This window comes from Tachypleus tridentatus, chromosome 9, assembly GCF_004210375.1.
Source record: "Tachypleus tridentatus isolate NWPU-2018 chromosome 9, ASM421037v1, whole genome shotgun sequence".
NCBI classification, from domain to species: Eukaryota; Metazoa; Arthropoda; class Merostomata; order Xiphosura; family Limulidae; genus Tachypleus; species Tachypleus tridentatus.
The window spans coordinates 151,972,949-151,995,427 of record NC_134833.1 but is presented as its reverse complement, the minus strand read 5'-3'; the positions used below and the strand labels follow the sequence as shown (position 1 = coordinate 151,995,427).

At 36.6% G+C, this 22,479-nt stretch overlaps 1 protein-coding gene across 7 annotated transcripts in view; it reads right to left on the bottom strand.

Moving 5' to 3' along the window:
* Positions 1-206: 206 nt before the first annotated feature.
* Positions 207-22,479, bottom strand: part of LOC143226666 (EH domain-binding protein 1-like) — a 174,799-nt gene continuing 152,526 nt past the window's right edge. For 5 of the 7 annotated variants that reach the window (XM_076457914.1, XM_076457919.1, XM_076457918.1 and 2 more), the window contains exons 19-20: positions 20,861-20,975; positions 207-3,968 (exon numbers count right to left, since the gene is read on the bottom strand). In XM_076457914.1, coding sequence (XP_076314029.1) covers positions 3,890-3,968; positions 20,861-20,975 — 194 coding nt within the window. In that variant the 3' untranslated portion in view covers positions 207-3,889. Of the gene's footprint in view, positions 3,969-20,856; positions 20,976-22,479 lie in introns of those variants that run through there. The other 2 variants (XR_013014703.1, XM_076457920.1) reach the window with 2 other exon arrangements.

The following is a 22,479-nucleotide window of genomic DNA, read 5'->3' as shown; positions in this document are numbered from 1 at the left end:
GTTCTGATTTAGATCACAGCAAACTATAAAGCTTGACGTATTAGAGGTGTACGGAATTTATTACTTAAGTTTCTTTGATGTCCAAACTCAGATGTGAAGACCTTGGATTATAAACTTGCCCTTTCAAAGAGTAGGTTCTCACGTGCAGTGGATCTTTAGTAGTCGATTTGTTTGAAAAACAAGGAACAATTCAAACCATTCTAAAATACAGATATACAAAAGTTTATTTTTCAAACTTTGCGATTTTAAACAGACACAGCTTCGATTTTTAACCACCGAAAACAGTTCGTATTGGTTGTATATATTCTAAAATTAAAGTTCTAGGATTGACTAAAGATCAGAACCACATTTCACTCCTTGTTTTACAAGTTTAAAGTACAAACAAAAACAGTATCTCTCAAGCCAAAACAAACATATCTCTTAGTAAAACCATTAACTCATTATTAATTATCTTGGCATCTTTATAATATATATATATATATAAACAGTAAAAAAATCACTTTTTAAAATTCATTTCGTGTAATAATAAAAGTCTCTACCTTCCTCAACTGTAAGCGCCCAGAACTTCTTTCAAAGGCTGCCAATTTGGTGCCAACAATGCAAGTGAAATCGGAATGTCAAACAATATTGTTTGTACGCGTATATGCTAGTTTGAAAAACAACACACACAAAACGTTTGAAACAAATTGTTTGTACAGCTAACTGCTGTTACCATATCAACAAACTACTTTTGTAAAAACGAAACTGCTGCCACATTTTTAGGTCACGTATGCCACATAATGCAGATATATCAAAATTCACAACCATTTTTCCTTCTCGAAACTAAAAACAAATTAATCATGCTTTATTCAATGAACATCTGAATTTTTTACCAAGAACTACATCACTGTTATAAGTATTCAAAGTAAATACAACGTAAACTAAGGTGCCAAAATATATACTTGCAGTCTCACCACTGCAATGTTTTTTTTTTAATCGGTTCATTTACAAAATTTAATACAAAAGTTGATGTTTTCAAGTTAAACCAACTTATACCCCCCTCCAAAATCATGCTTAAAGATGATTGGTGAAAAAATTTATTGTTAGCATACCTAAAAGGTGGGAAAACAGATTGATTACAAATAAAGTTGAGTTAAAAACCCATTTCTCTTGATTTGATATATCCACGTAATAGTTATATCGATTAAAGTGCGATCAGTGGTTATATATTCGGGATATAATCTTCAGAGTTTGTTTTTCAATAAATCTTGTGTTACAGCATTCTTTTTTTGACTTACTTAAGGAGTTATTTGACATACGGCAACATAAATCCAACAGTGCAGTAGCCAATATATAACTACTCCAGTCCACATAACAGTGGTTGCTATTGGCCACTAGGTACGCAATTCATTTTAAATTTAACCCTACTACTAAAAAGCTATGTAGACGACATTACTAACCACTCTTTGATTAGTTAGGCCTAGATTTGACCTTGCCAGTTCAAAGCCGTGTAAACTACAGTGATTAGTGTCCATTACGCACTAATTTTTAACTAGTTAAGCCTAGATTTAATTTGCTAACATAAAGCCGTGTAAGACATCTAAACAGTTAATAGTTCTAAACGCTAAATGACTACAGAGTGCTTACCTTTAACAATATTTAACATTGATCACAAAGAGGTGTTTTTTTTTCGACATTTTATAAGTTGGAAATTTTAAACTATAAGGTATACGGCATTAGCTATAAAAATAAGCACACATTGTAAAGGAGGATTTTGTTTTTTACTGTCAGATGTTTCAATTCATGACTCTTCTTGTCAGATACATTAGTTTAATTTCACAAATCATATTTTACTGTTTATTAAATTCACAAACCATCTTTCTTCAATAAGGTAAAGTCGGTTTAGTACAAGTAAAAGGACAAAGAAATAAATAATTTTTTTTTGGGGGGGGACATGACACTTGTTTAATTTCCTACTAAACATTTGACACTTAACCTGAGCCTTTTTTATTTTTATGTAGGCGACACGTTTTCCTATAACTGTTCCTTGTACGAAATCTTGTGCACTGTTAATATGATTATCTAGCTGTTTTGGATCTCGAGCTTGCTGGGATTGGCACATTCTTTCTTACTGCTGTACAATACAACCTTCTAAACCATAATCTATTATAAACTATGACAATGAAGATTACTAGAAGTGCGCAGGAGGTTTGCAAAGTTACTCTCAGATACGCGCTGACCTTCTAAATGTCCAACATACTAAGCCTTTTTATAGTGTCGCATGCTTCGAAAATGAACTTTAATATCTTAAGAAGCTTTCAAAAATTAGTAGCATTTCGTGATGACGAGAAACCTACTTGACGTAAAAATGTATTCTTAATATCGCTGATACGGACATTAAAACCTTAATTAATATAAAGTACAGAACAACGTTTCGCCTTTCTCACGTCATCTTCAGGTTAACCTTGTTCTGTACTTTATTTTAAAGTTTTAATACCTATACCAGCCATCTTGAGAATACAGTTTTACGCGAGCTTTGTTAACGTGTTAAACATGACGACATTATCGTAGGGAACAGTATAAACTTAAGTGAAACGTCATTTGAAGTTGGTCTGTTTAACAAGGAGTTGAAAGAATACAATGCAATAAAAAATAAACGATATTCTATGTATCGAGATTTTTGTCCCTAACAGAAGTAGCAGGCAAATGTATGAAAGTAACGCCATCGACCCCACCTGTGGACAAGATATGCTTAGAATTAAAGCAAAATATAAACCAACCTTGGGGAGGGGAGAAGATTGTTGTAACGAGTTGACACGACAGCTTTTGAAGTTAAGCCTAACGCTGGTACGAAACGATTTGTGCCTAATTGAACTAACACTTAAGCGAAATCCCGCACTTCGTTCGCTTTTCTTCAAATTATCAATCAAGTGCAGGGATCTAGCTAAACCTGATCTGGCGGTTAAGTCTTAAGTCTGTGCCACATATACTGGTCGAAATCATTTCTGCGCAACGAAACAGGCATTTGTTGAGTTTTACTCGTTTCTTCTCGGCGAGTCTAACCCTAGTCCTAAGGCCAAACGTTCCTGAAATGAAATACTTATCTCACAAAAACTTTCACATAAAGACATATACACTGCAAATAAAATAATGTAGTCTTTTATCTTGAAACAATTACCGCTATTTATTTTTTTAGTTAATTTATAAATTTTGGTATATTGAAGCGGGGGTTTGCTACTGCGCGAAAAATTGCATTACTGCTCGTAGTTCGTAACCTTGGTAACAACTACAATTAACCGGGCAGATGCAAATAGAAAGGCAGACAATTGCCATCTACCTTTGAATGCTATGACGTCACAATTAAAAACAAAATTAACACAGATGTCAGGTAATAGTAGCAGAAAATTAATTACTTGGTAAAAATGGCATGTAACTAAAATTACGTCAATAACATGTTAACTGAAAACAACAATAATAAGATTGCCTATCATACGCTGCTGGGCGACATCGGGTGGTTTTCCAACGCCCACATTTAAAGGAAAGGTAATAATAAAATATGTGTATCGAACCCTAGAAGGCTCAACTGTTTCTAAACTAATTGCAAATAAGGCCTAAGTGTTTACATGTTAAATATATTAATAACATAACTATTTACAGACTGGATGTTTTTTTTTACCACGAAATCTATGTTCATACAAACTAAACTATTAGCTAAGCATTAGATTTCATAGACAAAGGTAACCACTCCTTTGTCTTAAAACATAAACACAACTGTACAAGTTTTTATTTGTTTTAAATATTTGTTTATAATATAACTGTTTTCTAAATCTATAATAACCTTATGTCTAAGGCCAAGCTGCTGTTATATCTTTATGAAAGGAATAATTGTCGAACGTAGACAACTGTTCGTTTACTGGATTGAGCAGCTTTTCTCTTCTTTAAGAATCGGTCGTCTGGTGGCGCTCTCAACAATCTCGTCTTCTTCAATTCTGCAAGGAAAAAAAAAAGATACAATGATTTATTTTTCTAATGAAGGTGAAATAATGCGAACTGGAAGGAAAGTGAAGTTAGACGAGCTAGATAATTAATTTAAACATATTTATTTTACTAGGTGACGTACTTATATTTCCAATTACATTTTTACTGTTTCTTTAAAACAAGAGGGCGGTGTCGTAGCTACAACAAGAAAGAGCAGCTAGTCGTTATTAACCACCGCCAACTCTTGGGCTACTCTTTTAACAACGAATAGTGGGATTGACCGTACTTTTATAACGCTCCCACGGCTGAAAGGGCAAGCATATTTAATGTGACGAGGATTCGAATCCGCGACCCTCAGATTACATGTTGGGCACCGTAACCACTTGGCCATGCGGGCCCAACTGTACGTGCTTGTGTTAGTAATTAGTCCTGGACAGAATTAAAACACCGTGTTATGTACGTGATTCTGTTAGACCCGTCTGGTATACATAATTCACGTTTCATATACATGAGGCCGTTAGAACCGACTGGTGTACACATTATATTCCTTACAAATTAGATATTAGTGCAACATTAATGACTATTCTAACGCTATAAAGAAGTCCAATATGGTCCTTCACCACATATTCCAAAAACGCAGAACAGACAAGTGGCTTCATAAATATCGATTTGTGAAAAAACGTATAACCAAAAACTTCACCGTATTAAAACAGAAATATGCCGTGTTGCAGATATTACGTGATGACATTAACGCGCATTCTAACCGGCTTGAATTCAAGGAAGGTCACTTGACATTACGTGTCCAATGAAACTTCTCAATTCTTGGTTACAGCTCTGGGTGTCGGGAAACGCCCTTTCCTTAAGTTTCAGACTCGAAAAACAAAAACTTTAAATTCTTGCAATAAAGCAGGAGAACTTATAATTCTAAGAAGAATGTGGGGGGGGGGGGGGGGGAAAATTTTTATTTTCGTCTAACCTGTCAGTACAATATGGGACGGTGTAACTCGATGTTTTCTTAAGTGGCAATTAGGGGAAAAGAGTTACGAATGTCTGATGTATAGTTATTTATCATCAAGCCTATACAAGCGAACTGGGGAAAAAAAAATTGTAAACGGAAAACTGCACGTGTCGATACACGTCATCTCCGGCATTTTGTGTAATAATCCATTTGTTACATTCATTATCGCTCGTGTTATCCAGCTGTCTCTTAATAATGTCTAAATAGGCAAAACTTGTTTTTTAATGCTGAAATCCGCATTTCTTGGAGGAGTGGTAAACAAATTAATGAAAAGGGAAGACCCAACACTCACATATTATATAATACTAACATTTGATTTATTAGCTAAGTTTCGATAACAAGTGTATTTGTATATCGTGTTAAGAAAGTATTTAGTTGTTTGACGTATATTGACGCAAAGCTACTAGGCTATCTGCGACAAACGACCAGTAAAAAAAAGTAAAATCGGTAAAAAAATAAAAATAAATCAACGTAGAAACTAAATAAACTTTAAACAACTGGTAAAAACTTAAGAGTTGAAAAGGCCAATGGCCTTTAAAAACATAAGTAAGGTGGACACAATTTCACCTTCGCTAATGACATATATAATGTCCAACGTCAGAGGTGAACCTATGTTTAAAAAATGTATAAAATACTGCTGTCATTCACGGTCGTAACGACGGTACTACAATAAAATGTGGGCTATTGTGACTTGAGTGTCACACACACCACACATTGGTTGATTAGTTCCAGATGAAAGAAAATGATGAGTTATAAACAAACTGTGACCAATCTGTAGCCAAAACAACTTCTTCGTTCCTACCCTTACAGGACAAAGTTTAATAGAGTGTTTTATCTGGAAAAGCTTGTTATAACGTTGCTCACTTCAAGTCGACTGGCGTGGATCCAAGCCCTGAATACAGGACCATATATGGAACAGGCGCAGCAGTGATAGCACCAGAACAGACAAACTTAACCGCGGTGTCAACGAGCTTATTCCTGCGAATACCAACAGGCCTGGTATCCAGAAAAACTGAATAGAAGTAGATGATAAAGAAAAATGGGCAAAATCGTTTTTTGGATATCGACTAGAACAGAGTGAGAACTAACATGAAGCGATTCCAGGGCCAGTAGAGAACTAAGCGAATCGGTATAAATAGTACAGTTTGTGTACTGCACAGCTTCTACGTGATCCAGGGCAAGAGATATGGTAAACAAATTGGCAGTAAACATAGAAACTGTAGAGGGAATCCTGTATGCAATCACCGAATCACAGCAGATCATGGTAAAGCCCACAGTGTCATGCGATTTCGAACCATCTGTATAAATGGGAATGGAAGGATGGTTTAAAAGAAGTTTGGCAAATAAAAGATGGTATTTCCAATCGGGAGTATCCGCCTTTCTTTGAGTCATCTGAGTTAACTATTACACTACATCTGTTGTGGGTATAACAGCTATGGCCCGGCATGGCCAGGTGGGTTAAGGCGTTCCACTCGTCATCTGAGGGTCGCGGGTTCGAATCCCCATCGCACCAAACATGCTCGCCCTTTCAGCCGTGGGGGCGTTTAAATGTGACGGTCAATCCTACTATTCGTTGGTAAAAGAGTAGTCCAAGAGTTGGCGGTGGGTGGTAATGATTAGCTGCCTTTCCTCTAGTCTTACACTGATAAATTAGGAACGGCTAGTGCACATAGCCCTCGAGTAGCTTTGCACGAAATTCTAAACAATTTATAACATTTAGAAAGACCAGTTCTTTCAGTCATACAGACCCAATTCATCCAAATGCGCCTGGATACGAAGACCAAAAGGAACAATGACAAACTGTCTGTTCTGAAAAAGCATGACTCACGTAATAAAGATTGAAGTTTCTAAGCATAAAGTAAAGACAGTAAAACAGCAGAGGTGTAGAGAAGGTTCATGAACTGGGGAAGTGGGCAAAGCCTCCGTGCGGAGTTGAAGCTCCAGATGGTGAATGGAGCACAACATCTTCAAGACCAAGGTTGGGGAAGTGGGTAAAGTCCCTGTGCGGAGTTGAAGCTCCAGATGGTGAATGGAGCACAACATCTTCAAGACCGAGGTCCTGGCAGAGCCACAGACCAGAGTTCCATAGTCCAGTTTCTATCGAATGAGGGCACGATAGATCTTCAGCACAGAACATGGATCCGCTCCCCAAGCTGGAAGATGTTCAGTGCTCTTGTACATTTGACTCGTAGCTGCTTTATGTGTGGAAGGAAGTCAGCTTACGGTCAAATATAAGCCCCTAGAACTTTGCCTCAGGGATCACTGAAGCACAATTTCACCGACTCGAGGCTTGTGATCGGCATGAGTACAACGTTGGCAAAAGTATATGAAAAAAAAAAAAGTTTTAGAGAGAGAAAATGTAAAATTGCTCAATAAACCTCACGCTCAATGACTGATGTGGAAGTCGTCCAGAGTCCGTTTGGAACGGTAGGAGGGAGTTGTCCAGTGATGGCATTAATCTTTATACTGAAAAGTGTGACACTCGAAAGACAGCCTTGAGGGACTCAAAGTTACTGTGGGAAAGTTTGGTTTGGTTTGTTTTGTTATTTCGCACAAAGCCACTTGAAGCCTATCTGCGCTAACCGTTCCTAATTTAACAGTGTTAGGTCAGAAGGAAGGCAACTAGTCATCACCACCCACCGCCAACTCTTGAACTACTCTTTTACCAAAGAATAATGGGATTGACCATCATATTATAACGCCCCTACGCCTGAAAGGGCTGGCCATGCCGGGACTCCTGTAGAAAAGAACGGGAAAGTGTTAAACCCATACAAACCTGGAATTACTGTTATCCGTTAAAATGTTTGATAAAAATGGGCAAATGGCCATGCAACCTATACGAGTGGAGGTCTCATAAAACACTATACCTCCACGTATTACAATAAGCCTTCTCAAGGTCAAAAAATATATAAACAAGATATTGTCGCTTGAAACAAGTATTTTTATCATATTTGAGTGTAACCCTGTATAATCTACTGATCTGTACGGTTTGTTTGCTGTTTAATTTCGCGCAAAGCTACACGAGGACTATCTGTGCTAGCCGTCCGTAATTTAGCAGTGTAAGACTAGAGGAAAGGCAGCTAGTTATCAACACCCACCGTCAACTCTGGAACTACTCTTTTACCAAAAAGTAGTGAGATTGACCGTAACATTAAAACGCCCCGACGAATGAAAGTGCGGGCATGTTTGGTGTGACAGGGATATGAACCCGCAACCCTCGGATTACGAGTCGAGTGCTTTAACCAGCTGGCCATGGCGGGCCTTACCTGTATTGAAAGAGTTGGGTAAGATTGTTGAATAAACACTGTAAGAGTGGTACGAAGGTTATTTATATCAGTCACCGGAAGTTTTACTTTTTGTAACAGAAAAAAACAAGAGTTCTTTTGTACGCAAAACAAGTTTTTGTCTGAGAGTAAAAAGATTTTTTTAGGAGAGGAGAGAACTAATAAGAATTTTATTCCCTAGTGGTATCATGAATTATTATTTTTTAAACATAAAACAGTTTTTTCTAGAATAACAGGGTTTTTTTCTAGCAGCAATAAGAATATTTTGCTACAGTATCAAGAAATTACTTTTGCTAAGAGCAAACAGTAGTGGTTTTTACCAATTTTCGAAGTTACAGAAACTTTTTCTAAGAACAATTCGATATTTTTTATAGCTGTTGTTGTTTTGAATTAAGCACAAAGCTACAAAATGGTCTATCTGTGCTCTGCCCACCACGAGTATCGAAACCCGGTTTTTAGCGTTGCAAGTCCGCAGATACACTGCTGAGCCACTGGGGGACATTTTTTAAAGCAGTAACAAGAAATGTATTTGACAAAACTTTCTGATATGTATGTTCATGTTAAAAGACATGTTTACAGTTAGATATAAAAGATATTTAAAACAGGTCAATTTTGTGATGGCTACTATTGGCTTTTATACAGTTAAATGGCTCAGAACTACTTTAGTCATACTATGTATATTATATTCTATAAGCTACTTTAAAGTTCTTAAAATCAGTGCGTCTTTCTTCCATTATAACACTTCCTGGACTATATGGACTTTTTAATAACATGAGATTAAATGCTGCAAAACAACATGCAAATACTATCCACATCACAATGTTCCTCCAGATTCACATAATGTACACTTTAGCTTCTTTATCAAGGTTAAGATACTGTATTCCACATTTCCAAAGGTTCTGTTACTGAACATTTCTGCCTATTCTTCATATTCAAACACTACACAACTTATTCACCTTAGTTCTGAAACACACACTATTCTTCATATTCAAACACTACACAACTTATTCACCTTAGTTCTGAAACACACACTATGTTTCATATTCAAACACTACACAACTTATTCACCTTAGTTCTGAAACACACACTATTCTTCATATTCAGACACTACACAACTTATTCACCTTAGTTCTGAAACACACACTATTCTTCATATTCAAACACTACACAACTTATTCACCTTAGTTCTGAAACACACACTATTCTTCATATTCAGACACTACACAACTTATTCACCTTAGTTCTGAAACACACACTATTCTTCATATTCAGACACTACACAACTTATTCACCTTAGTTCTGAAACACACACTATTCTTCATATTCGGACACTACACAACTTATTCACCTTGGTTTTGAAACACACACTATTCTTCATATTCAAACACTACACAACTTATTCACCTTGGTTCTGAAACACACACTATTCTTCATATTCAGACACTACACAACTTATTCACCTTAGTTCTGAAACACACACTATTCTTCATATTCAGACACTACACAACTTATTCACCTTAGTTTTGAAACACACACTATTCTTCATATTCAAACACTACACAACTTATTCACCTTAGTTCTGAAACACACACTATTCTTCATATTCAGACACTACACAACTTATTAACCTTAGTTCTGAAACACACAGTATTCTTCATATTCAAACACTACACAACTTATTCACCTTAGTTCTGAAACACACACTATTCTTCATATTCAAACACTACACAACTTATTCACCTTAGTTCTGAAACACACACTATTCTTCATATTCAAACACTACACAACTTATTCACCTTAGTTCTGAAACACACACTATTCTTCATATTCAGACACTACATAATTTATTCACCACAAACTACAAACTGTTTCTCATATTTCGTATCTTTTACTGCTTCTCTAGATTCACGAACAGAAAATACATGAAGAAAGAGGGACATTCATATGTTTAATTTACATCCAGGGGTAAATGGACTTACTTAACATCCAAGAAGAAAAGATTTATTGGGTAACCAGTCATTAAGTCCAGGAGAAAGTAGATCTACTTGACATCCAAAAAGAAATGGTCTACTCGGCAACCAGTCCTTCAGTATAAATTTAGGAGAAAGAGGACCTACTTAACAACCAAGAAGAATTGGTCTACTGGACAACCTGTCCATCAGTAAATATTCAGAAGAAAGTGAACTTACTTAATATCCAAGAATAAATGGTCTACTGGGCAACCAGTCCTTCAGAATGGATTTAGGACAAAGTGGACGTACCTAACATCCAAAAAGAAATGGTCTATTGGGCAACCGGTCCTTCAGTATAGATTCAGAAGAAGGTGAACCTACGTGAAAACCAAGAATAAATGGTCTATTGGGCAACTAGTCATTTAGTATAGATTCAGGAGAGAGTGGACCTACTTGACATCCAAAAAGAAATGGTCTACTGAGCAACCAGTCCTTCAGTATAGATTCAGGAGAGAGTGGACCGACTTGACATCCAAAAAGAAATGGTCTAATGGGCAACCAGTCCTTCAGTATAGATTCAGGAGAGAGTGGACCTACTTAACATCCAAAAAGAAATGGTCTAATGGGCAACTAGTCCTTCAGTATAGATTCAGGAAAGAGTGGACCTACTTGACATCCAAAAAGAAATGGTCTACTGAGCAACCAATCCTTCAGTAAATATTCAGAAGAAAGTGGACTTACTTAAAATCCTGGAAGGAAGTCCAAACATTTTTCATCCCATGCATTATTCAAGTTCATGGCTTAATGAATAGCAGATGAAACAAAACCTATTAGTAATGGTACAAAATAAAAACATGAATCTCTGAGAAAGGAAATTGAAAAAAAAAAAGAAATCAGAGTACATAACATATTAAGGTAATAAAGTTTTAAAAATAAAGCTCTACTTGTAGAGCTTAAGCCAAATAGGAAGAAGCTTTAGTTGCAGATGTCAAGTCAAATGAGGTATAGATATTAAGTTTGATAAGCTGTTGATACAAGTCTACCAAACTGTAGATGTTGCATCTGACAGTGTGCAGGTTAAGCCTAACAAATTGCAGATGTTGTGCCTGACAGTGTACAGGTTAAGCCTAACAAACCACAGATGTCGTGTCTAACAAACTCTAGACATTAAGTACAATAAGTGGAATAATTTCATCTAAACAAGATATATATTTTTTTCCAGTATGGTTTAGATCACAGGTGAGTTTAACCCACAAATGCTTGTGTGTGTATACGTTTAGATTTTTACTTTAACAGAACAGTTCCACAAAGCAAAGGTTCTACTCAAATATAATAAACAAGTACATTCTGATATACGTTGTTCTGAAATGTCAGCAAACATCATGTTATTCGCTCTACTAGTTACTGTACGTTGTCATCCTCACATCTCATACTTTTTTTGATGACTAGCATTCTCCAAGTCTATTAAACTCTCTTCAATTGGGCGGCTTACCAGGCTTTTGTGGTGTTACGCGGTACTATTACCCCACTTCTTTCAGGTCCGCTTTCGAATGACACAATCTCATTGTGCAACAACCAATAACGTAATCCTGTAACTCGAGTACTTGTCTCCCTGCCATGGCAACATCAGAACAGTTGCCTGAGAAGCGCGCGCGGTATTTTCGACATGATCATGTGACAGATATCCACTCGAGCAATTCAGGTAAATCCCTTTTCCGATAATTCATTTTTCATTGGTTTACTTGGTGGTCGGAATTGTCTTCAAAAGTAATTTGTACAACAACAAAAGAGAGAGAGAAAAAAAAGTGGAACTGAACCGCACGAGACAGCACACCCATACATATTTAGGTTTTGTGTACGTCAGGTTTCTTAGTTAACCGACTTAAAATCCTGAAAATCCAAATTATCAGCAGGAAAACGTAAATCCAGTTTTAAAATTTTCTATGAAAATGAACCGCAGATAATTTTAAATGGCGAACCAGTTTTCAAAGGATTCTGGAATTCAAATAGCACTTTCAAATATATGACGCGAAATCAATTTTTGTTGTTGTTGTTGTTTAGAATTTCGCGCAAAACTACACGATAGCTACCTGTGCTAGCCGTCCCTAAAGTAGCAGTACGAGACTAGAGGGAGGGCAGCTAGCCATCACCGCCCACCGCCAACTCGTGGGAAACTCTTTTACCAAAGAATAATGGAATTGACCTTCACGTTATAACGCCCCCAAGACTCAAAAGGTAAGCGCACGTTTGATGTGTCGGGGATTCGAACCTTCGACCATAATGTTACTATGCAAGCCGATACCGGATCGAAAAACTAGATACCAGCAAAGAAACTCATGATGACGAAAGACGCAACATATTCAACATTATGTAAAATGGACAAAACTAGCACAAGAAAAATGTACTAACCAGTAAAAAAATAAGATGATTTAAAAAGCCAACATTCGAGAGCGTTAGAAAACGATTTTTAATACCCGCGATGGGCAGAGCACAGAAAGCCCATTGTGCAGGTTTGTGCTTAACTTCAAAGAAATATAGTATAATATAATCAAATATAATCACACACGTGCCTAAAATATAAATTTTAGGATTGTTGGGCCTTTTATCCCATAAAAGGATCTTCAACTCATATAAACCCATCTTCAACTCAATCCGTCGGGAAATAACAGTCGATTGAAAACTATTTGGAAACAAAACAGCTGAAGAAACAACACCGTGTTTCTATGGAAACAAGATCAACATACACATAATGACGAAAGATGGAACATAATCAGATGGACAAAACTAATACGAGATAGTTCATTGCCTTGTACATTTCCGACAGGACACATTCTGGGAATATACAAGAGAAACAAGTCTAAACATAAAACAAGAGAAAGAATTAGAATTCTGATCATGGCTGAATGTTTTGTTCTTTCTCAGCTATATAGTGTTTATTTGCATTTAAGTACAAAGCTATACAACTCCTCACACATATCGCTCTACCACTGGGGTGGGGTGGGAGCTTTTGCCCTATAAGCCAGAGTAATATAAACAGTGTCCTCTTTGGAATACGTGGGGAGGAATGTGGATGCGCACGTGTTCAGGTTTTGCTAGTTTGTTGGCCTGAAAGTAATAACAACGAAGTTATTATGTTACATTTCTAGCAGAAGGTGAAAATAAAATATGTTAAATTTTACTAGATCTTAGATGGTATGCGCCCTTAAAAACCCTGGTTTTGTCGAGAACTCCAGACGAATGTGGCAGGCTTTATGGTTCTTAATGGCTGTCGCCACTAGCTTTCTCTCCTGGTTTGCCGGCGGAATTGCATCATAACATGGCAGGGGGTCCGACTCCAGAGCACCATTTAACGTCTAGTGATCGGTTATTCATTGGAGACAAGGCTGTGATAACAGTCAACGTGGACATGCTGGGCTACATGGTATAGAGATGATTTAATGAACACAGTCTTTAAGAGTAAGACAAGACCCTTTCGGTCATAAATCGCTGTTGTCTAGAAGATTCCCCCCCCTTCTTTTTGTGGTTGATAGAAACCTGCACTCGATGTCGGCCTAAAAAGTATACACTTCGACCTACCATAAAATGATTTTAATGGTATACGAGCAGTTAGTCCATTAAGATCAAGACATTAACGTTCCACGCATAAGAAAACAAAGACAATACCAAAACTAATGGTTCTGTAGTCTATTTCGGAGGAACACCACTCGCAGTTTCACACAAACAAAACTTTCACTATGGAAAACATTTAGTAAAAAAAGAATGTTTTACTAAACAGTGACACGATTTTCCAGGGTCAAATAAAGCAGACAATCTCTGTAATAATGAATTCTTACATGGTTCTCTAAGTTAACCATTGTAGACACATTCTGTTACCAACTTTAACACGCACTCCCTTTCTGAGGCGCGAAACGTATATAAACGAATTCTCTGACATGGCTGTATGTGCATGAGTGGAAATACACGCAAAAAAAATATCTCGAAATCAATACCACTAAATTTTTTTAGCAAAGCTATAAATGATAATGGGCTGTCTACAGTGTTAATCGCGGGGACTCGAACACAGGATTTTAGAGTTCTAAGTTCGTACAGATATAGTTGTCTCATTGTAGGTAATTCCATTTCCGTAAAACCATTAAACAAGTAATAATTTACGATTAGTTACAGTGTTATAAGTTACTTTAATATTTGCTTTAATGATTTATAGAAGTGTAAGTTATTTCGAATTACATTACTGGTTTAACGGGTTTACAAAAAACAGTACGATGTCTCTCGGTGGAAATACGGTATGTCTCCGAACATACAACTCGAACACTTCTGTGTGACAAACATATTGAAGCACAACTATTTCATTTTATCACTGTTTGGTTTTCTGTTGTTTCTGTATACGACGCTTTATCGTCACTTTTGTATGATCCAAGTTTTAAAGTAGATCCACATTGCTATATGTACTGTAAAGCTAAGGTGTGGTACAATGTTAGACTAAGATGTAGTACAATACTATACCAGAGTATGATCCAAGTTTTAAAGTAGATCCACATTGCTATATGTACTGTAAAGCTAAGGTGTGGTACAATACCATACCAAAGTGTGGTACAATGTTAGACTAAGATGTAGTACAATACCATACCAAAGTGTGGTACAATGTTAGACTAAGATGTAGTACAATACCATACCAAAGTATGGTACAATGTTAGACTAAGATGTAGTATAATACTATACCAGAGTATGATCCAAGTTTTAAAGTAGATCCACATTGCTATATGTACTGTAAAGCTAAGGTGTGGTACAATGTTAGACTAAGATGTAGTACAATACCATACCAGAGTATGATCCAAGTTTTAAAGTAGATCCACATTGCTATATGTACTGTAAAGCTAAGGTGTGGTACAATGTTAGACTAAGATGTAGTACAATACTATACCAGAGTATGATCCAAGTTTTAAAGTAGATCCACATTGCTATATGTACTGTAAAGCTAAGGTGTGGTACAATGTTAGACTAAGATGTAGTACAATACTATACCAGAGTATGATCCAAGTTTTAAAGTAGATCCACATTGCTATATGTACTGTAAAGCTAAGGTGTGGTACAATACTATACCAAAGTGTGGTACAATGTTAGACTAAGATGTAGTACAATACCATACCAAAGTATGGTACAATGTTAGACTAAGATGTAGTATAATACTATAACAGAGTATGATCCAAGTTTTAAAGTAGATCCACATTGCTATATATACTGTAAAGCTAAGGTGTGGTACAATACTATACCAAAGTGTGGTACAATGTTAGACTAAAATGTAGTACAATACTATACCAAAGTGTGGTACAATGTTAGACTTAGGTGTGGTACAATACTATACCAAAGTGTGATACAATGTTAAACTAAGATATAGTACAATACTACACCAGAGCTTGATACAATGTTAGACGAAGGTGTGATACAATACTATACCAAAGTGTGATACAATGTTAGACTAAGATATAGTACAATACTATACCATAGTATGATCCAAGTTTTAAAGTAGATCCACATTGCTATATGTACTGTAAAGCTAAGGTGTGGTACAATACTATACCAAAGTGTGATACAATGTTAGACTTAGGTGTGGTACAATACTATACCAAAGTGTGATACAATGTTAAACTAAGATATAGTACAATACTACACCAGAGCTTGATACAATGTTAGACGAAGGTGTGATACAATACTATACCAAAGTGTGATACAATGTTAGACTAAGATATAGTACAATACTATACCATAGTATGATCCAAGTTTTAAAGTAGATCCACATTGCTATATGTACTGTAAAGCTAAGGTGTGGTACAATACTATACCAAAGTGTGATACAATGTTAGACGAAGGTGTGATACAATGTTAAACTAAGATATAGTACAATACTATTCTGAAGTGTGATACAATGTTAGACTGAGGTGTGATACAATAGTATACCAAAGTGTGGTACAATTTTAGACTAAGATATAGTACAATGCTATACCAAAGTATGGTACAATGTTTTAGTCTAAGGTGTGATACAATACTATACCAAATTATGGTACAATGTTTTAGTCTAAGGTGTGATACAACACTATACCAAAGTGTGGTACAATGTCTTAGTCTAAGGTGTGATACAATACTATACCAAAGTATGGTACAATGTTTTAGTCTAAGGTGTGATACAACACTATACCAAAGTGTGGTACAATGTCTTAGTCTAAGGTGTGATACAATACTATACCAAAGTATGGTACAATGTTTTAGTCTAAGGTGTGATACAACACTATACCAAAGTGTGGTACAATACTATACCAAAGTATGGTACAATGTTTTAGTCTAAGGTGTGATACAATACTATACCAAAGTGTGGTAAAATGTTAGACTACAGTTTATTTTCACTTCAGGAAAATTTTAGGAGCTCTCAGGAGCAGTTTGGACTTTATTAAGAATTTGCTTCGTGAAAAATTAACTTTCAAACGAAGTTCCTTCTTTAGACACTCAGTAAAGAAGTCCTAACATTCAGTCCAAATAACGGTCTTCAGTTCATTGTACTCTTACTCAGTTTAATTAGTCCAACACACGGTCTTTATTGAAATATAAATCAGAAAGCGAATATATATATTTCCCTAAAAACATACAAGTAAGTTATACTTATTAAAACCTGAATTAAACGATGGACATTTTTACCCCAAAGGTCCTTATTTCGTGCGTTCTTGCTTATATTCTCTGACAAATACAAAACATAACCCTAACTGGTTTGTAGCTGACCGAGGTCAGGCTCGGGAAAGGAAGCCGCAACAGAATTTGTAACTGTTGTCACAGCTATCAAATGTTATAACAAATTGTCCCGGGGTCGAAGGGTGACGTTAAGGCAGGTTTCTGCCCGATAGCCTAGAGCCCATGGAACAATAGCCAGCCAAATAAATGTTGTTACTGACAACGAAAACTGTACGGGCACTGCATATCGGTAAGGTCATTACAGTGTTGACTTACCATCAAACACTTAAAAAAAACAACAAAGTAATACGGGGACAAGGTCTCACTGTAATAACCTCCCTGGCGGAAAAGAAGGTTGGTCCTTTGACAGACAGCTAATAAGTGACGTAGAGGCCCAGTGAGGTGACCAGCCATTCTGATGGGAGTTTTTATATTCAAGGAAATTCATAAGGTGTTTCTTATTTTAAAAAAAATGCAGAAGCTTGTCACAGTAACCTTGAAAACACGAGAATAATAACAAAATTGTTAACACTCAGTTCTAACTTATTATCTCATTTGTTTTCCCTTATACAAACAGTGACGGAATATTATTAATGCACAGCCTATAGCAAGTCATTAGCTTACATCGTGCTGGCAAGTAAGTTTTTGTTTTTTTGAATTTCGCACAAAGCTACTCGAGGGCTATCTGCGCTAGCCGTCCCTAATTTAGCAGCGTAAGACTAGAGGGAAGGCAGCTAGTCATCACCACCCACCGCCAACTCTTGGGCTACTCTTTTACCAACGAATAGTGGGATTGACCGGAACATTATAACGCCCCCACGTCTGAAAGGGGGAGCATGTTTGGTATGATGGGGATTTGAACCCATGACCCTCAGATTAGGAGTCGAGTGCCTTAACACGCTTGGCCATGCGGCAAGTAAGAAACCCGAAGGTATGTTCAACAGAATCGTAGCAAGTCGTTATGGCTGAAGGTATATCAAACGGAAACGTAGGACTTTAAGGTATGCCACATAAAAGCGTAGCAAGTTGGTATACCAGAAAAGGAACTTAAGGTTTGTAACATGGAAACGTAACAAGTCGTTACAAGTCACGTAAAAAACTTATATGTATGTCTCAGAGTTACATAAACACATAACATATACAAATGTTATAATTTGTTATCTTTACAAAGTCCAATTTTAATCTAGTTCGTAACAGGACGAAAGATCTTCGTCATTGGTAAATTTATAACGGAAATCGGTGAGTCGTGACACATGAATGACAGAAAAGTAAAATACACATTAAAAAAAAACACCTTAAAGTTTATCTTAAGAACCTGTCTTTGTTGTGATTGAGATAGAACACTGAGAAACAACAAACTTAAGACGAAACTGTACAGTACGTACACACCCTAGGAAAACACAAGTCAAACTTTAATGAAAATTTACTTCCACATTTCGCACACTCAGATTTAAAGTCCTTCTTGACATTTCATGGGGTGAAGACGAAATTCGTACGTGTTGTCGATTTCGTCTCAGTCGGGGCGCTACGAGTTGTCAGCAGGCTATTTCCTCTACTACACATCTTCCCGAGGAAGATCCTCCCACCTTCCTGCCCTACGACTCTAATTTGTTTACCCTGAAACTCAAGATGACATTTTTTTCTGTTGGGATCTACACCCATGTCTTCTCTTTGGGGACGGTCACTCTGGTTCCCGGAGCCACATCACACCTGCAAGGATCAGGGGCTACTGCAGAGCCATCTGCAGGAGACCGCGTAATTAATATTTTCCAAGCAGGGCCAAGTGTTAGGGTGAGAGAATAACATGCTAATTAGGAACTGTCACTCAGTTCATCAACAGCAAAGGAGTGGCCAAACGTTTCACAGGGAGTGTTTACTATAAAGGCAGGAAGCCTCTGAAAACAGCGGGATTTGGCACACCTCAAATAACCGACTCTACGAGGGGCCAATCCCGGGGCTGACGACAAAATGTTCAGTTTTTGACCTAACCACATAATAAACACTATGTGTTATTTAAACCAATATAATGTTTTATTTCCTAAACCTAAACTACTATCTTTATTAGTTTCCACTTGGATACGAGGCCAGTCTGTACGTCCGTATATCGCAGTAAAAACACATGCACAAATGTTTTAATTATAACCTGTGTCAACATATTTAAATCCATTATTCTCTGAAACATTTAAATTTACTATTAGGAACAGCTCTAACTTCATCATAAATCAAATTAGACAGCAGCCTGTTGATTCATTATATTGTGTTATAGAAAGATATTATAGATGTCTGATTAGTTTAACTAAATCAAATAACAATATACTGTGTTACAAACAGACGATATAGTTTTTGTTACAGAAGCAGCCTATAGGTGGCTGATTAACTAAGTAAATAACAATACAGTGTTACAAACAGATAATATGGTTTTTGTTAAAGAAATAGCCTATAGGTGGGTGATTAACCAAGTACATAACAATAAACTACGTTATAAATAAAATAATTAATTTTCGTTAAAAATGGAAGCTATAGATGGCTAGCTTACTGAGTAAATAAAAATATTTTGGGGTGTGAACGGAAAAGTTAATACAATCATTTGAAAACAAACTTACCTCAGTTTCTGACTGCACCGATCTAATTCTGACAGTGCAAGAGAGTGAAAGCAAATATAAGTACACCAAACCAAATGTCGTACATTATGAAATGTCATATTTTAGGTCCAAAGAAAGTATTGTGTTAATCAATAATTACTAGAAGATATTCCACAAGATTTAAAGCTGTAATTGAGCGTTGTTATTGGACAACTTCTTTTCGGTGTACAAATATAAAAACACATCTGTTTGAAATCAATATTCAAAATCTCTTTATTGAAATAAAAAATAACCTCCTTGTTAATTAGATTTAAAAGAGTTTTATCTTGTTTAAGTAACGTATTTAATGTAGCAGATAATATAGACTCTATATTAAAACAGCAGATAGCGTCTGTCTTTACCTACAACTTGACGCTATTTTTCTTATAACTAAGTAAGTGGTTTTGTTTGAATTTCGCGCAAAACTGCACGAGGGCTGTCTGCACCAGCCGTCCTTAATTTTGTAAGATTAGATGGAAGGCAGCTAGTCATCACCACCCACCACCAACTTTTGGGCTATTCTTTTACTAACGAATAGTGGGATTAACCATCACTTTGTAATGCCCACATGGCTGAAAGGGCAAGCATGTTTGGTGTGACGGGGATTCGAACCCGCAACCCTCAGATTACGAGTCCAGTGCCTCAACCAACTGGCCATGCCGAGCCCAACTAAGTAATATCCTTTTAGTTTTTTTACTATAAACTTTTACTTGCTATTAGCAATGGGTTATTTTTTTTCTCACACTGTGTCATCTTACTGGCCTCACTGAATGCATTTATTTAACTTTATTCTAATGACTTAACTCAATGTGTTAAACGCCTCACATTATTCTGATGCTAGTGATAAAAATTAATTTACATTAATTGCTAAACTTTGTAACAGTGAGGTTGTTTTAACGAAGGCACTTGTATTCTAAATGAATCCGACTGGGGTAGCTTAATGCAATGCATTCATTGCACAACTTTTTCCACTGAAGATGACTTAATATTCATTGTCTAACTTCATTCTAATAAAGTTTACTTTGTCAAATGAATTCAATGCCTAATTTTACCTAAATTAGGGCGACTTAACAAATATATTCATTGCCTAACTTTAGCTTAATTAAGGTGACTTAGTCGATAGATTTATTGTCTAACTTTAACATAATTAGAGTGACTTAATCAACAGAGTTATTGCCTAAATTGTACCTTACAGAGAATGACTTAACATTCTTAGTGACTTACACCAATGCACTATGGTATACTTTAACCTCAGAGTAATAAATACTACGAGACATTTACAGAGACACAATTCAAAACAGCTACACTCACGCTTTCTCCTGTGTATCAAGATGCTGAACCAGTTCATCCCGTTTATTTACTATGACAACAAGTTCATCCAACAGGAGTTTTTCTCGTCTTTTCTGTGCTTCTGTCTTCTGCCAATCTGAAATAGAATAACAGAACAAAACATCGATTTATAAAGCTTCTAAAAATTGTTATATGTTACATACTTTGCCAGGTTATCTGAGTGGCTTTATTCATCAGATAAAAAGAGACGGAACACATTGGAATTTCTGAGTAGGTTCTGAGACTAAACTAGTACAGTGACATCTGACACTTGGTTACCTGAGTAGCTTCTTAGACTAAACTAGTACAGTGACATCTGACACTTGGTTACCTGAGAAACATCTTACACGAGACTATTACAGTAACACCTGACACTTGTTTACCTGAATATATTCTTACACTGGACCACTACAGTAACGTCTGACACTTAGTTACCTGAGTAGATTCTTACACTGGACCACTACAGTAACGTCTGACACTTAGTTACCTGAGTAGATTCTTACACTGGACCACTACAGTAACACCTGACACTTGGTTACCTGAGTAGATTCTTACACTGGACCACTACAGTAACACCTGACACTTGGTTACCTGAGTAGATTCTTACACTGGACCACTACAGTAACATCTGACACTTGGTTACCTGAGTAGATTTTTACACTGGACCACTACAGTAACACCTGACACTTTGTTACCTGAGTAGATTCTTACACTGGACCACTACAGTAATGTCTGACACTTGGTTACCTGAGTAGATTCTTACATTGGACCACTACAGTAACGTCTGACACTTAGTTACCTGAGTATATTCTTACACTGGACCACTACAGTAACATCTGACACTTGGTTACCTGAGTAGATTCTTACACTGGACCACTACAGTAACATCTGACACTTTGTTACCCGAGTATATTCTTACACTGGACTACTACAGTAACATCTGACACTTTGTTACCTGAGTATATTCTTACACTGGACCACTACAGTAACATCTGACACTTGGTTACCTGAGAAGATTCTTACACTGGACCACTACAGTAACATCTGACACTTGGTTACCTGAGTAGCTTCTTAGACTAAACTAGTACAGTGACATCTGACACTTTGTTACCCGAGTATATTCTTACACTGGACCACTACAGTAACATCTGACACTTGGTTACCTGAGTAGATTCTTACACTGGACCACTACAGTAACATCTGACACTTGGTTACCTGAGTAGATTCTTACACTGGACCACTACAGTAACATCCGACACTTGGTGACCTGAGTAGATTCTTACACTGGACCACTACAGTAACATCTGACACTTGGTTACCTGAGTAGATTCTTACACTGGACCACTACAGTAACATCTGACACTTGGTTACCTGAGTAGATTCTTACACTGGACCACTACAGTAACATCCGACACTTGGTGACCTGAGTAGATTCTTACACTGGACCACTACAGTAACATCTGACACTTGGTTACCTGAGTAGATTCTTACACTGGACCACTACAGTAACATCCGACACTTGGTGACCTGAGTAGATTCTTACACTGGACCACTACAGTAACATCTGACACTTGGTTACCTGAATAGCTTCTTACATTAAA